This window comes from Athene cunicularia (assembly GCF_003259725.1).
Source record: "Athene cunicularia isolate RWA chromosome 1 unlocalized genomic scaffold, athCun1 chr1_part2, whole genome shotgun sequence".
Lineage (NCBI taxonomy): Eukaryota > Metazoa > Chordata > Aves > Strigiformes > Strigidae > Athene > Athene cunicularia.
The window spans coordinates 32,280,504-32,294,649 of NW_020799092.1; the positions used below are offsets into that span (position 1 = coordinate 32,280,504).

The 14,146-nt window shown below is 40.0% G+C and overlaps 1 protein-coding gene across 1 annotated transcript; it reads right to left on the minus strand.

Moving 5' to 3' along the window:
• Positions 1–1,610: 1,610 nt before the first annotated feature.
• On the minus strand, positions 1,611–13,179 carry AMDHD1 (amidohydrolase domain containing 1). The gene is made up of 9 exons (XM_026864728.1): positions 13,074–13,179; positions 12,463–12,606; positions 11,425–11,489; positions 10,572–10,849; positions 6,399–6,624; positions 5,334–5,458; positions 2,877–2,970; positions 2,311–2,471; positions 1,611–1,857 (listed from the first exon to the last, which is right to left on the minus strand). The coding sequence occupies exons 1-9, from the start codon at positions 13,177–13,179 to the stop codon at positions 1,743–1,745; spliced, it is 1,314 nt and encodes a 437-aa protein (XP_026720529.1). The 3' UTR covers positions 1,611–1,742.
• Between the last annotated feature and the right edge of the window lie 967 nt (positions 13,180–14,146).

Consider the following 14,146-nt stretch of genomic DNA (forward strand, 5'->3'; position numbering starts at 1 on the left):
TGTGTGATCACATACTTCAGATGTTCTTCCAAGCTCTATAAAAACAAAGGTCCACTCCCACATCTGGTACAACAGCTGCTCACAGAAAAATGCATCTAGTGGCAGGAATGCCATTAAATTATTTTAAAAACTGATTTACTTGGCTAGCCTGGCTCAAATAAAGCATGAACAAAGATACTCTATGGGATGGTTTACATATTTTGGATGTTAACACATGTGCCTAAGGCTCAGGGAGATTGGGTCATAATAAAGCTCATGTGTGTTTGTGATGATGGCTTCCAAGTATCTGTTAATCAGAATGAGACTGTTGTCCTTCCTCAGGGGTCTGGTTCACTAAAGCACACCACAGGTTATGTCACCTGCTTATATCAATAATTATTTTTATGCTAAGTTCTTTATGCTTGTCAGCTGTGGTTTTGACTTCAACTTCAGAAAGTTAAGCCCTTTTGTTTCTGCAGCCACCATCCATTTGAAAAGTTGGAGAAAAGCCCCCATTGGTGTGTATCCAGACACCCTCCCTACCCTAGACCCCCTGCTTAAACAACACTGCAACAGCTTGAACTCTCCAGAACTGTTGTCCTCCTTTTTTTCTACATACCACATCCCCAAATAATTGTACAATCCCCAGAAAAAGACAGTAGCTGAAAGAAAAAAAAAACACTTTAAACAAACCCAGGATCTTAAGTTGTGACATTTGCTCTGAGTAGTTGTCATACTCACACTCAACTTCTCATCAGAAGCACATTCAACCTTCTATAAACAAACATGTCTCATGTTATTTCAGATTCAGCCTAGAATAAATGAAATTAGGTCTTTTTTTAGAACATCTGTACAACACTGCCTGCATGTGATCTTTTAAATGTCAAAGTAATTGAAATTTTGAGAAGTTGGCTGTACTCACCAGACCTCGCTGAGCTAATTGCCTCTAAGAGTAAACTGTAAGATTTTGGCATCACTGATTTCCAACAGTAGGCCTGATTCAACCTCTAACTTAGAGTGCACTCCTACTTTTAGCAGCCCAGTGGGTGCTGTACCTGGTTGCATTCTCCTCTCCCCCTTCTTTTGGTGCCCCTACAGCCCTGAAGGAGCTGCGAGATCCTCAGCAAGGGAGATGTTGCAGACCAGCTGATAAGCAGCACCTTGCTGGGCTCCCAGCTGCTCACTCTCACTGAGTTTCAAGGCTGCAGAAACCAGGAGACTTGTTATTTTGGAGAGGTAAGGTACTGTGCTTCCCACCATGACTGTGGTTCCTGGTATCTGCTGAGTTCAAGACTGAGCAGACCCAGGAGCTATGAACATTGCCTTGGGATGCTGTGGCCTCCCAGCACCATGAAGAGCCATTCCGAATGTGCACACCTGAACCCCAGCCCTCCATCACACGTTACTTAACATCAGTCCTCCCAATAAATCTTACCTGGATACAAACTTCTTCATTCACTCGTGGTTTGTTTGGGTTATTTTCAAATATAATATTTTTATAGATTAAAATGGTATAGGAAACCATTTTTGCAAATTGTCTTATTTCAAAAAGATACAATCAGAAAATATTTTCATGCAGTGGAGAGGAGAATGGACATGAAGATGCACCAAACGGGTAATGCTTGGTAAAGTTTATTTGAATAAGAGGGCTGGTAAGGTGAGCACCAAACAATTTACCGCTAAATACAAAATTGATTTGTCTGTTGCTCTGAAATACTCCATGCTAATTTGATTATAGTAGCTTCCTAAATTACTGTCTTCTCTCAGTAACTGCTCATTGTCTCACACCTCTCATTTTCATAGACGACTTGTCCTTTAACTATAACGTAGTTGATCAGTGCTTCATGTCCCCCAAACTGGTAAATCAAGTGCTCCCATCTAAAAAGACAACAAGATGTTTAAGAATAGCCAGACCTGCATAAAAGCAGGTCACGTAACTCCTATATCTGGCAATTATAAAAGATTTGCTTGAACCATGGGCGAACAATATTCCATGTCTACATGTTGATCTCTTGTTCCATGAATACAGTGAGTTAATGTACACATCAGTAGAGAACTCCTTCCACAACATAAACAGGTATTATCCTTAGATAATCTGTAAATAGGGATGGATTATTTTTAATATTGGCCCCAAAATTCTATGGCTTTACTTTCCACTGGAGTGATTACAGAGCATAAAAGCTGGTCTAAAATGATAGCAATGTCCCTTTATTCAGATGAAAATAACTTTTGAAGCACAAGGAATTCACTAACCTCTCCACTATCCAAACATGGTGAAAAACAAAGCCCCTTATGTTAAATCACATTTCAAACAACAATGGAAGAACAAACCTTGATGAATTTATGATAACAAGATCCCCTTGCTTGCCAGTCTCTATGGAGCCATGTGTGTCTGATTTTCCCAGCACATAAGCCGCATTAATGGTGGCAGCTGCTAGTGCTTCATTCATTGACATCTTCATGTTTACACAGGCCAGATGCATCACCATAGGCTAGTAGGCAAGTTAAGTGGAAAATGGGAGTTACCAGTAACACAAATAAAGCTGTTCATGCCTCAAATCTCTAAGCACTCTCCTCCCTCCTTGTGCAACAGAAGGAGTTGTCCTGCATAATGTAAATCTTCCCAACACCAAAATGAGAACTCCAAAATCAGGAACTTTGAGAGCATTTTTTATAAGCCTCTCAGTGCATATGAAGAATAGAACCCGTTCTGGTTTCAAGAATTCCTGGCAAAAACTACCAACACACATAAATAAGCATGAGCAGTTTTCTGAGCAGGGCATACAGCTCTCTTTGTGGCTATGAAGACTGTTTCAAGTGTGCAAGATCTATGCACAAGTTATACTAGTAAGAGATTTCATAATTTTATGGTGTCGTAAGTATTAGGAATAGCTTACCATTGAAAAACAGTATGCATTGGGATTAAAGTCACTGCCAAGAGCAACTATAACTCCTTCGTCTAACATTTTTCTAGCTTGAGGTTGCTTCAGTCTGGTGGGAAGAAGACACTTGTCAGTACAATTCACTGTTAATATATGAAGATTTACAGGAGCAGAGGTCATCACTTGGTTTGGCTACATTCATGCATTCATTTAGAGTAATCCTTCTGGAGACGAAAGCCCAAACTCTCCTCTTGGCTCCCTACGTATCACCTATGGACAGCATAAACGGCAAGTGTGATCCACTGCTTTTGAAGTAGCAGCATGTGGCAGCAGGCAGTATCAACCATCAGGCTTCAGGCCACTGAAATTTTGGTATTTATTCACACCTTAGCCACTTAAGGATTTACAAGGTGAAAATATTAATTTCTCAAAAAAGTAATATTCCTGTCCTTTTATCTTCAGAGACAGACTCCCACATATGAGCAGTAGCACAAGCAATGCAATAGTCCATTCCTTTCAAATTGTTGGCAATTTGAAATAGTAAGTTGAGACTGTGAATTTAATTTGTATGCATGAGAGGATTTTCTCACTTAGTCTTAATGCAAAAGATATCTTCAATAACTTCAATATCTGGAATAGCCATTTCAAAATTTTTCAGACACTGGATTAATCTGGGTAGGTGCTTGCAAGGGTAGACACTAGGAAATAACACTCTCTTAAAAATTTTTAGCCATAACTGCTGTAAAGCAAATAGCACCAAACATCGTGTCTGAAAATAAACCAGTGTAATAAAAATGAAACATTAGAGCAACTGCTGCTCAAAAAGTAGTATTAAAAGCACTGCAGTTAACAGAAAAGAACAATAAACAAGATCTCAATGAAGTGCTTACATTTGGTATAAGACAATCCTCTCCCTATAGAAGCCTCTTCACAGATTTATGAGAAAACTACTACCTGTTCATGCACAACACGATGCTCCAGGAGTTAACTGTGTTTAAAAGATTTGTCTGAAGAGCTGTTCTGCATCCTCATGTGTCCTTCAAGCCTCTGCATCCCCTGCCATGATCTGCTGCCAGACTCCTAAGGAGTACTGCAGGCAACAGTTAGCAAAGACTCAAATGAGAGCATGCTTACCATTAAACAACTCGCTGGCTGCACTCTCCAGCCCGCCTCTAGTCATCAGGTGAATCCCTGGCCACTGCTGCTTTTCTTAAAACCAGGGGACAGTGTAGGTGCAAAACCTCCTGAATTCTGAGCTCTTGTAAGTGATGCTGAAAGAGTTGAGGGAGCAGCAAAGGATGTACCACATCACCTCATAGCATCTTCTTCTCATACACTGTACAGCTTTCAGCCCTCTAATACTCTTTTAACATTTATCTCATCCATGTCTTCATCATTTTTAGAGTGTATTAGACTGGGAGGCCTGTGTTCAGTAAATAGTGCACTGGACACTGCAAGAAATGAGGCCTCATTTCCTACAGCTTGTTCTTATCCCCACCTTAGGCTTATCCTAAGCTTATAAACTCTGCACTGCATGGAGTCTCTGGAGTAAGACGTGAGATACAGCCACAGCCTTTTCCACAGGTGCCTGCGTCTCTGTTGTCTCCTCTACCTCCCTGCTTGGGATCAGTTTGCAGGACCAGACATCCTCCCCGAGATCTGTATTTTGGCAGTGCAAGTAATTGCAATCAGTCAGTGGTTGAAAAGCACTGGTGCAGGTCACGAACAGCTAACCACAGAAACACAAGCACAGACATAGAAGCGAAGACAAGTGGCAGTGGCACAAGCCTCAATGCACAGGAAAGTTGGCTGTTGAAAATAAACCAAAATCAGCTCAAGGATCTTTTCAGGAGGGAAAGTATTATTGGGTCATGGTCCTCATCATCTAGTTGGCTTATTTTTGGCATTAGGCGTAAGCAGGTGATCCATCTACACTTATCTCTAATATATGCATATGGAAAATAGCATTCTTAAGGCAATTCTGCTCAGTGTTGCCTGGGTAAAATCAGATGAGATTTTAAAAATGCTACCCACAGTCTTTCAGCTCTTTTGATAACCAAAGGATTCATTACCCAGTAAAACCTTCTGCAAGTGAGTAAATACATACATGTAGATATAATTTGCCTGAAAAGAAGCCAACTCAGTTTTCAAAGCCTAAATGGATTAAAGCAAACCAGTTTTCTTCTTAAAGAATGCCTGATAATTACCTTAGCCTGTCATAAGGGTTAAATTCCAGTGTTGACTGAAACACTCCAGATCTACTGTGAGACTTGCCAGAACTAGAGTATCGCCTCATTTTTGAGGATTTCCACTAGAAACAAGACATAAGGAGGCTCATTCAGCTCTTTGTGTCTTCACTGATCCAGCCTGATCCTTAAGGCATAGATACAAGCTTACGCTTTTACACTAAAAGACCCTAAAACTAAAAATTTTTGCTGTTATTAAAGTTTTTCTCCAATCAGGTAGCCTTACCTCAGCATGTAGGCAGTTGTTGGTAAGAGGACAGCAGCGCACTTAGCTCTTGCCATCGCTGTGATACCTTCATCACTAACTTCTTCCAGGTGGCTGACAGCCCGGGCTCCTAGCTCAGCTCCAAGCTAAACAAATTTTCAAGAAAACTACTCACCATTCTCAATTAGTTCAGTAAAGCCATGTGGTTTTCAAATGACTGGAGGAGACAATTCACTACTAATGTAAAATGTACTAAAAGAACGCTTGAAAGAACAAATGGAATACAGAGACAAAATATTTGCTAAATTACTGCAGAAAAAGTTGATCACAAAAAGGTATTAACCATCCAGTGAATGGAAGCATACCTTCAGTGGTGTTTTTAACAGATTAACATGCAAGCTATGGGAGAGCTATGGATAAAACCATCATCAAATCCCATTTACAAAGTATACAGCAGAAAATTGTTGACAAAACTGACACTGGTTGCAGAACTAGTAGTGCAAGTGCTGCCTTCAATGGTGAAGCACCAAAAAGGCTTTTATGATCAATCGAGTTTTTGTTTTGGTTTTGGTTTTGTTTTTTCAAATACAGCAGAGAATAACTTGAGCAGACCTCACAGGATGGAAATAATGTTTACATGATGGTGAAACATGGTCTCAGACTGACTTTCTTTATCAAGATATTCGGGAGCCTATTCTTGACTAACCCATCTGAGTGCGCTCACTGCACATCTAACTTGTTGCTGCTAACAGGACATCTAAGGAAAAAAGATTTTTCAAGTTGCATAGAAACCATATTTTCGTCGTTCTTGGTTTCACAGATACCCACCTTCCTCATCTGTATCCCATGGGGAAGATAAGCAAAGTCAATGTTTGATTAGGCAGTGCTTGCTAGTCCCAGAGGTCAAGGCTTCCTCCCATGTGCTGCATAAGGGCTGCACTTTCTATCATCTGATAGATGTCTATGAATGGTCTATTTTATAAAGTCTTAGAAAAGAAAACCTTGGTTTTCAAAACTGCAATCCTTTCAAAGATTTAGCTCTTGCAAGAGCAGAAACGGCTTAACTGAATGTTAAGACAGACATACCTCAGCAGATTTCATCGGATGGAGTTCATCACCATGGAAGTTAAGCTGTAACCCTATATTTTTTCCAGCTTGAAGAATTCTCCTAGTAGACTCCAGATCAAAGACTCCCTTCTCACAGAACACATCTATATTGTTAACATGTATTTCACCACTTAGTTTGAGTTCTTTCAGTTTAGGGAGATGGTTATTGATAATGTCATCTGTGGCTTCAGTAGCAGTTTTCCCTCTAATGAAAAGAAAATGTTATGGAGACACAAGAATAACATCCTTGAAGTCTGGCAAACATTCAGATCATGCATGCAATTACTAGATTATTTACAAAATGATGCAAATACGAATCACTCCAAAAACCTTCAGATCTCAGATGCTAACCAAGATACATGATATTTGAAAACTAATTCTTCTGCTTTTTTTATTCATATACTCTGACCTCCTTATACTCTATCCTAAAAACCAACTATTTAAAATATGTAAATGGTTATTTAAATATGTTAAATGGTATTCATGCAATATTTTTATGCAAATATCAAAGCTCAAAGGGGACGTGCAGCACAAATCATTATTTTAAATTTTCCTCTCCTCCTTTTTTATCTTTCAGACTGATAGCTAGATAACTGTTTCTAAATCAGAGGGGCCTCCCGAGGTTCAATTTGACAAAGTCAGAACCATTTATGAACCCCCTATTACACAAAGATAGCCCAGGAGAGATCAGTAAATGCCTCTGAAAGACAGAACAATCCAAAAATATGCAGTTGAGTTAGTATTTTGCAATTTTAAGATCTAAAGGTAAGTGACCTACTGCAGCTAAATGTGACATCTCAATCGTCTTTTCAGGCACTGTAAGGCACGCACAGCCCGGCATGAGTGCCACATGGGGGCGAGCTGGGGGGTTTACAGAGGCAGGAAATTCAAGAAGCCAAATTCTGCTTGGATTTGTAAATGAGGTTGTGCAGTTAAAAAGCAGAGCAAAACCTGGCTTATGGCCCTTCTTTTGTTCACCTCTCACTGAAACAGTCATTGGAGTTGCTCAGGCTTTTATCATGCCAAGCCTTCTCCCTTTTCTTCTTTTACTCAGCAGCCATTGGAGGAATTTGGACTGAAAGATTAGGACCAGAGCCAAGGCAAAACAGAGGGAAACATAAGTCTTGTTAAACTTTTTTGGGGACGTAATGCCCTAGAACGCAAAATTGCTGTTGTTTTAATGCGAGAGATTTCTGTACAGGAAATTACTTTGAAAATGTCTTCCTAAAGATGAAGGGGGCCCAGTGAAGCTTTTCCAATAAAAAAAACCCCAAAATTACAATCAGACATCCCAAAAATCATGAATTTGATTCCAAATGATGACTAGAGGGATGACAGATCAGTTATTTCTTTGCCCCCCTGCTGTGAGCTTTTTAGATTCATTTCCTAAAGAACTGTAGATACCCCAAGTCTGGAAGTTCTGAGGCTGGAAACACTTTTTAAAAGCAATGGACACAAACAAGGATCACTATAAACAGAGCAGCCTTATTTTTCTCTAGGATGGCTCAGACTAAAGTAGCCTGCACCATCTGGCACATACTTCAGTAAGTGCTGCCTATTACCAATACACTGTATCACAGTCCCACAGAATAACTGTGTTTGTAAGGACCTCTGGAGCTCATCTGATCCAGCCACTGCTACAGAGCAGGGTCAGTTTGAATCATGTGTCCATGGTGCCTTTTAGAAGCAGAAAATCAGACTGAATGACCATATACCTAGAGATCACAAACAGACACATGCAGCAAGTTCTCAACATCTGCCCAAAGCTAATTTCCAAGTGGGAAAAAAAGAAAAAACGGTGCTGGCAAGTCTGGAGGTAGGCTCCTCTTAAGACTCCACATACTGAACCTTTACAAGACATGCCACATACTGCAAGACTTGGCAACATGAAAGAGTTTACACCTTTATCAATTAAATTAACTTTCTGGTGATGCTTCTGATCTAAGAGGCCATATTTACAAATTAAATTAAATTAAGCCAAGTGTAAGAAGCAAGCAAGCAAGTGGCTTAGCAAGAATTTAACAAAGCTCCTAGGCAGCAGCTCCACAGGTGTCTAAGCAGCATTTTCCATGAGCAAGTGTAACACTGCTCTTTTGTTTCACACTAAATAGAATTATTTTAAATTGATTCAGTGTTAGTAGATCAGCAGTAACAGACTTGCATGACTATGATCGTTCCAAAATCATCAGGTTATCAGATTTTTAATGGCAATCTCATCAAGAGTTGGCATGAAGTACCTACAACAAAAAAGGGCATTATATTTTAAGATCTACATGAATCAAGAAGATTTAAATAAAAACAGTTAAATCAATCTTACTCTTTTGTTTGTATGATTTATGCATAACTGAACTACAGGGCAGCTTTATGGAATACAATGATGAAAGAAAACTGACATGAGCTTAAGTGACTTGGACGATGTCTGTTTAACAGCTTCTAGAATCTACAAGATCATCATCTTATTTGCATAAATGAAAGAGCAATTCCCAGCCCCAAGCCTGCAGGCAACATATTCCCTTTGCAATCCTCCACTGTTACTGAAACTGCAGGAAATTCAGAGTCTAAAACTGAAGCTCAACAGAGCAGGATGCTTCCCTCAGCACATTACTGTCCCAGATGTTCAGGAGCCAGCCAAAGGCTGAGGACCACAGCTCTGAACATCAGGCCATGAATCAGGGAAGAACTGCAAAATTCTTCCTAGTCAAAATAAAAACCTGAGGCAGTGACTAGGTTTGAAGGGTAGCAGAAAATTAATGCAAGATATTCTAGACATGAACATTTGAATGAAAAGAGAACAGGGTTTAAGAAGACCCAAACTGGAAAATACAGATAAGTACCTTTTCTCGTTACATAAAATACAATATACTCACTACGTATATTTTGTTATGCTTGACATCCATCAGTGGGGACAGAACTGTACGGAGTGAGATGGCATACCTGTCTTTCTAACACGTAAGATTTGATATATTTGTAAAAACACTGGAATTTATTTCATTAGTTCACAGAAATGCTTGAAATATTTTGGTGGGAAAGACTACTTATGAGGATTTTGACTGAAATTCTCCCAAGGTTTTTTTAGGGGAAGAAGAAAGGAAGGGCTAAGAAATATATATAGTTTGGCATGAAACTTCAATTATATTTTACCATTAAGTCAACCAAACTTTAGTAGAATGTCTTGAAATAAATATTTGGTGTTTTCAGCAAATTTTAGTTACTTTATTTTTAACCATCTTCCAGTTACTGAAGATGATACAGGATTCCTTTTGAATAATTATATTAACAAAAGATAATTTCCCAACCTGCTCCAAATACAGCATAATTAGATTGTAAATAAATGTATTCAGGCCATGTTTTCTTGAATGCTGGAAGAGGTAGATTTTTTTTGGAGTATGCTTTTTTTAAAAAAATTAACATCTCATAAAGACTGCCACAGTATCTCTGTGATGCTAGGCCTGCCTCCATCTTACAAGCCTTGTTTTGCAGCAGCCTACTGCTTAGTCTGTCAAATTATATGTTTCACATACACATACACCCACCTAGCTAAAACTCCTCATTAATTCTTTCATACAATGAAATCTAGTAACTTGAAGATGTTATTTTCATCATAGGGAAAAAAATGTTGAAGTGAGAAAGGCTGGCTTGAGCCATCAAAATACTTGTGATTAAGCATGTTTACTTTAATCTTCTACTCATACCTATAAGATGTATGCAATTCTTCTCATATCTTCTCTGCATGGAAGCACAATTAAGCTTTGTTTATGGAAGTATATAAGGATTAAATACTTTTTTTTTTTTTTTTTCTGTTAGCTGGACAAAATAAAAGCTCATGGCAGAGACTACGCTTGAAAGGTAGCAGCTAACCCAAGCAGAACAACTTTCTGTACAGAAACCCTGTAATCTGCATTATGTTCAGTGTGAGCATCAGCTGGAGGCAGACATTTTGTGCTAAGGTCTTGTTGGCATTTAGTAGCCACTAGCTAATGCTTCCCTGTCTTCCTTCAAATAAAAATTTAGAAGAGTCTTCTGTAAATACTGGCTATTGTTTCAAATATGTTTAGGAGGGGTAAGCAGAAGAAACCTTTCTGAAAATAACAGCCAATTTTCAATGCATAGCAGTAATAGTTAACAAGAGAAAGAAAAATCAATTCACATTACTTTGGCACAGAATGAGCTCCACAGTATGTTGAAGAAATGCCAATATCCATGGATTGCTTAGCACGTTCGATCACCCTGAGCATTTTAAGCTCTGTTTCTAAGTTTAAGCCATATCCACTCTTGCACTCAACCAAAGTAGATCCCGCATTGCGCATGCGTTCAAGTCGATGTTTGAAAGTATTGAAGAGCTCTTCTTCTGTGGCATTCTGAGTGTGTTCCACAGTAAAATGTATTCCTCCCCCAGCCTGGTGGATCTCCATATAGGATGCACCTGCCAGCTTGGGAAAAAAAAAGAAAACAAAAACCAACCCACACACATAACTAGATATTAAATGTGCATTTTCTATCCAAGGGATTCAGGAAAGTGCCTTGAGGTCTCTTTGCAGTGAGAGAGAAAAGGACAGGGATAAAAATCCCCCCTAGTTCTTCCTCTCTCCCCCCCCTCTCTCCCCTCCACATAAATGAATAAATTATGTAAGAAGCGACATAAAGAGAATTATTCTGAAGACCTGCTTTCCCCTGAACCCAAGGGAAAAACCTATCTCTAGCTCAAAAATCCATTTGCGTGGAAAAAAAGAAGAAAAAAATAATCAAGATTTACATGGTAATAGAAGGTGGCACTCCTGTACTACTTCAATTAATGCAAAAATATATCAAGGCTGGCTGCAAAGGCTGCAGTTACACTCCTCTCATCCTACCAGTATTCAAAAAATCATCCCTCTTCTCTCAGATTATCTGATGGAAATTACATGTTTTTCTACAAATGAAAGATAAGAGTCACTGAAAAGCAGAAATAGTTATGGATAAAAAAAAAGAGGAAGAAAAATCCAGCTGTGTAATTTTATGCTGTTACCTTCATTGCAAACTCATGAACCCTATCACCAGCCCACACTGGATGTGTATGTGCATCTACCAGGCCTAAAGAAAACAAAGTAAACATACACTCGAGTTATTTCACTGTGTAAGAGAAAAGGTTATGAACATGCAAGCAAATTAAATGGACAGCAGAAGTTCCCCTGTAAAGTCTCTATTGGTTAGAGAAAATAAAAAATCCAACCATCAAAAAAATCTAGGATTTTCTTCAAAGGCTATTAATTTTCTTTTAATTTTTTTAGGTGTAACACCGTACCCAAAATGTCTCTCTGTAAATGCATCAGTTGCTGAGTTTTTCATATTGTTTTGATGATGTTTTTAAACTGTGGAAGAAATTATAAATTACAAACTTTGAAAGAGTTCATTAGGCTTTGTGTTCTTTAAAAAAAGCAGTGCTCAGGCTGGGCTTAGCATGTTAGCACTTACTCTAGCATTTCCTCCACTTAGTACACTTAGTCCAGCAGGAGCTTCTTCTAAAAGCTGTGAAACCAACACTATTGAATGCCCAAATGAAGCAGAGGTCTAACAGCTTGTGTGCTAACACCACTTGCGAAGTTTAACACACAGTAGACTTGTCCAGGTTTAGTATTTTTATCAGGTAAAGTTACAGAGTATGTGACTAAAGTCCTGCACTGCCCTTTTCCCTCCAACTGGCTGCGGACAGGATGGAAAGACTGAGCTCCATGGCTGATGGGAAGAAAGAGCACAGAAAAGAGGTGAAAAGTCACTAGGCCAGCTATGTTACAGTTGTGATCTATGACACGGAGGAGCAGATGTCAGATGAAACAAGAAGAGACAGAGCTCCACCATGAAGCCCAAAAGAACCATCCTGAGTGCTACAGTTTTCTCCTTGCTGCACTCCCGATGGAAAAGCTGCAGTACTCTGTCCCTAGCACAAGGTATTATCAAACCAGTACTACAGAGGAAAGAGGACGAAGGGACGTTTAACACACATGTACTTTGTCTCTAAGCACTTGCCACCATTTGGCATTGTATCATTATGAAAAAACACACCTACCTGGTAACACACACTTCCCAGAGCAGTCAATTATTCTTTCAAATGTTGCTCCTGAAAACTGATTGCGAATAACATCTGCCTGGCCCACAGCTTTGATACAACCATCTCTGCAAACAACAGAAAACGAACAAAGGAATCGTGAGCCTGTTGAAAAGTCAAGTGTTCACTGAGAGAGCTCCTGGAGCAACAACTCTCTGAAAGCAGGGGTAGGGACCTTCTGCAGGATTGAAGATGCACACAGGAGGTAATTTGCTATTCTTATAGATGCACAGAAAATGATGGGGTAATGCCATGCATTTCAAGTTGTTTGTTGTAACACTTGTTATGTCCTCTACTTTTTGTTCTAATTTCTGCATTATTTTTCTGTTGTGGATCAGCAAATACACAGCATTCCTCCAGCAAGTATCTGCAGGGCACTCTTCCCCTCACAGAAATCAAACTATCACTGTCCTTGAATCATACCCTTGTGCCCTTGGAAGACATAAAGGATACATCTCTTTGGGGCTGACCTTCAGTTCAACAGCAATTTTCTCCCAGTGGAGCTTGAGGATGGTACTGGGAATCCTGCACTTGAGGGATTGCCTCCAGCCATGCATGAAGCTCCACCTCACCTACAGGAGGGAAGCCTCCCAGGGCATGCGCAGCATCTCTGTCCTTTAAGCCTTGTCTTTCTCCAGCTCTTTTCAAGTCACTGGAATAGTAGTAATTGGGAGTCATTATGGGTACCTGACTGAAGGTATCTACACCACACAGCTGAATTTTTATGATTCTGTGCTGGTTTTGGCTGGGATAGAGTTAATTTTTTTCACAGTAGCTAGTATGGGGCTATGTTTTGGACTTGTGCTGAAAACAGTGTTGGCAATAGAGAGACGTTTTCATCGCTGCTAAGCCGTGCTTACACAGCGTCAAGGCTTTTCTGCTTCTCATACCCCAACAGCAAGTAGGGTGGGGGTACACAAGAAGTTGGAAGGGGACACAGCCAGGACAGCTGACCCCAGCTGACCAAAGGGATATTCCATACCATATGACATCATGCTCAGCAATATAAAGCTGGGGGAAGAAGAAGAAAGGGGGTGAAGTTTGGAGTGACAGCGTTTGTCTTCCCAAGTAACTGTTATGTGTGATGGAGCCCTGCTTTCCTGGAGGTGGCTGAACACCTGCCTGTCGATGGGAAGTGGTGAACGAACTCCTTGAACGCGCAGTTTTTGCTTTCCCTATTAGACTGTCTCTATCTCAACTCCAGAGTTCTCTCACTTTTACCCTTCTGATGCTGTCCCCCACCCCACCAGGGAGGAGGGAGCAAGTGGCTGTGTGGGGCTTTGTTGCTGTTTGTAGTTAAACCACGACAGAGCAAATAGCAGTCAGAGCATTCAGAAATGGGAGAGATGTAACTATATAGGTTAATAATTAACTACAACTTAATGAATTACACCAATTATTCATAGGATTGCTATTAGTTCACGCCAGTTCACCTAGAAACGAAGCAGAGGCAGAAGAGGCTAGCAGTTATGATCAGCACTAGGCTAGAAGTTATCTTTACAAGGCTGGAAGCGTAACACTGGATGATAACAGAAGTTACCAGGATATGGACTGAAATAATCAAAACTGGGAAGGCACGTTTCAACGCAGGCAGGTGGCCGCCGTTCTGCCGCCTCCACCGAGCCCGATCCCACCACCGCCCCCC